At 42.5% G+C, this 3,095-nt stretch overlaps 1 protein-coding gene across 1 annotated transcript in view; it reads right to left on the bottom strand.

Annotated features, from left to right (window-relative positions):
• LOC106811719 (lamin Dm0-like) overlaps positions 1-3,095 on the bottom strand; it is a 24,354-nt gene that overhangs the window by 12,806 nt on the left and 8,453 nt on the right. The window contains exon 4 of the mRNA XM_014815425.1: positions 2,087-2,257. Coding sequence (XP_014670911.1) covers positions 2,087-2,257 — 171 coding nt within the window. The remainder of the gene's footprint in view (positions 1-2,086; positions 2,258-3,095) is intronic.

The following is a 3,095-nucleotide window of genomic DNA, read 5'->3' as shown; positions in this document are numbered from 1 at the left end:
GTATAAACTTTATTCGTTTAACAAACCAACGTTCACCATTGAGAGATAAAATCTTAATTTAAACTTAGGCTATAGTTGCGCGAGATGGCAGCCGTGCAAGTGTAATTAATAATCAAAGATGCGCATACGTTCCTGAAAATCCTACAGTTTAGGTTTACATGCGCTAAAATCCAGGTAAGGTATATTCAAGGTGCAGGTTGCGACTCAGCTGTGAAAGTTTAACAGCGTGCATTGCAGATGTTGGCAGGCAACAATTATGATTAGGAAGCGTGCAGCCATGGGCTGCCTGTGTTTTTGCCTCAATGCGAGCTGTATGCATTCGATCATTTAGCCTTCAGGCCCCAGGGGCAGGGTGCTATAGACAGCTGCCTTTTAGAAAATCATATGATTTAAGGAGCGTTTAAAACCTTGTTCAACAAACATTTTGCCATCTTGCAGACTTAGAACTGATCGCAAACTGTTAGACCCTACACGATATGACACGAGGTATATAGGGCTACAACTAGATAATTAGCAATAAGGCAGTTCAACGAGTCCATTGTTAACAGATCAACAAATCAAGTTTTAACCCTCCTCTTGAGGGTTCAAAAGGAATTATCCGACACTTACTCTTTCGGCATAAGGTCAGTGGAAAAGACAATATTCATTGGTCCCTTCAATAAAGCCATAAAAATGCTTACGGTCAAACAGCTGAAACAAAAAAGTCTTTCCAAATCGCCAATCAACGTCACACGCTCATGTCCTCAGCATAGTCGTAAATATCTGCCACTCTGTTGCACAATTGACTACTTTGAACCTGTGACTTTCAAATTTCGCGCACAGTGATAGGCTTTTCCCTTACCAATGATAGCCTTATACAAACCGACTTATCACGAGCCTACAGGTCGAGCCGTTCTAGATTTGTAGCCGCCATTCTGGAATTTCCTCCCTATACCGTTGAAGTTTAAGGTAGTGAATGTTTCCTCACAATATCTTTTACAAACCTCTTGACCTTATTGACCTTATTGACCCCCCAAGCTTACGACATACCCAACTCGTTTTCGGAATTAACCCACCCCACGTCTCTACGAATATTTTTTGGACCGTACGTTCAGAGCGGTTAAGATATTAGTGCCAACTCTGTTGACGTGAAAATCATATACACGGACGGACGGCGAAAAAACGGCTCGGACCGGTAACAACGTAATACGGACGGACGATCATGCGATTCTACAAGCTGTCATCTGACTTATGGTCAGCATGAGCCTTAAAATACTGTTTCACGAAGCGAGTTTAAGTACATATTTAACTATCACAATAATTTAAGCCGACATTCAACATGAATAAATAGCATGGTACTCGCCTCCCCTCTCGGGCTTGATAGATATACTCGATGGAATCGAGTAATCGAGGTCTGGGAGCGAGTAACCAGAATCCTAAAACAAATTACCCAGGATTAGTTCAATATGGACGGACCAATACGCCAACAATATCTTTCCAGTTCAGGGTACCATGAAAAGGAATTATTTGCTAACCTATAATGATTTGAAGTAGTACAGCAAATCTTAGAATAATTTAAATTTTCCTATGTGGAAACAAATTGAAGTAAAATTTCCATTTGGAAAATCTTGCACAGGCGTACTTTAAATATACTAGTACTACCTATCTTCTAAGTTCTCAGTACTAGCAAAACTAATTATGGATTTTTAGCTGGATTAATCATGCTCCTGATGAAATTAAATTCGTGTGATTAATCGTTATCATCGATTAAGTTAATTACGCTTTCGTGAAGACAGTCACTCTTAATTTTAAGTACGAGAAGTTAATCATGATTAGTGATTTAATCACGATTCAATACTTAAGTACGCTTCGTGAAACCGGCCCCTGGCTCATAACCTATTGTCATCTGGTGACAAGCTTTTAACACTGCTTTTAGCTTGAACATGTTCAACAATAGTTGTCGAAACTGTTGCTGACGCATTTAAATTATGTTGTTTTTCGTGGGTTTCCTCTACGTAACAGGAGAAAACTCTCTCCACCACCGACGTCGCGAACTATGCAGTCCCAACCTGGGGTCCCGACGGATTCTCCCATCATCACATCTCACCTTGCTCTCATACATCTGCTCTATCTCGTCACGGTGAATGGCGCTCTGCTCTTCATATTGATCACGCAGCTCCCTGAGTGCATCAGCCAATTTGTGCTCGTATTCCTCTTGCAGACGACTATCCACCTCAGTGACCGCCAATTCTTTCTTGGTGCGTACTTCCTTCATTTCCTATAGAAAACCAGTATGTTTTAGATTCTTGGTCTCGGCATTAGAAAGAGTACATGGGTAGTTTCCAACAGAAATGCAAGTGGTGTCAGACACAGATGCATCGCACAGCCACACACTTGCTAGCATGCGTACACACACCGCACGCACACGCGCGCACGCACACGCACCCAGGGGTAGAAATTAATTTTTGAATGAACAAGGGAGTCCAACGGACTGGACTCCCTGCCCTCAAAAAGAGGGAGTACGTAGTCTGAAGTTCAAAACTAAAGCATAACAACAATAACACATACAGATTATTGCCATGCACGTCTGCCAAATTTTCTTTGGACATTTGCTGAAAAATACGGTAATTCTGCAAGGCCGTGCTCTGGAACGAACTACTACTAATTTGTATAACAGAATTTTCTGGGAGTCACACAGACTCCTACATATGTCAAATCAGGGAGTCTGACAGTAAATCAGGGAGTATTTGACTCCGGACTCACGTTAATTTCGCACCCTACATACCTCACGCGTGCGAGCATGCGTACACACACCGCACGCATGCGCGCGCGCACACACCGCACGCATGCACGCGCACACACACATCGCACGCATGTACGCACACACACACACACACCGCACGCATGCACACACACACCGCACGCATGCGCACACACACACACATCACACAGATGCATGCACACACACTCACGGTGTCACACACGCACACGAGCAATTCCACTCTGACTGATATTGCATTTAAAGAGGAATAAACCGGGAGCCAATCACTCAGAATTTTGTACACATTCCACTTAAAAAATTAAAAAATTTGCTATTTAGATTGCTAATTTTGACT

This window comes from Priapulus caudatus, unplaced genomic scaffold (assembly GCF_000485595.1).
Source record: "Priapulus caudatus unplaced genomic scaffold, Priapulus_caudatus-5.0.1 Scaffold568, whole genome shotgun sequence".
Lineage (NCBI taxonomy): Eukaryota > Metazoa > Priapulida > Priapulimorpha > Priapulimorphida > Priapulidae > Priapulus > Priapulus caudatus.
The sequence above is the reverse complement of the archived record's forward strand: the minus strand, read 5'-3'. Positions and strand labels throughout refer to the sequence as shown.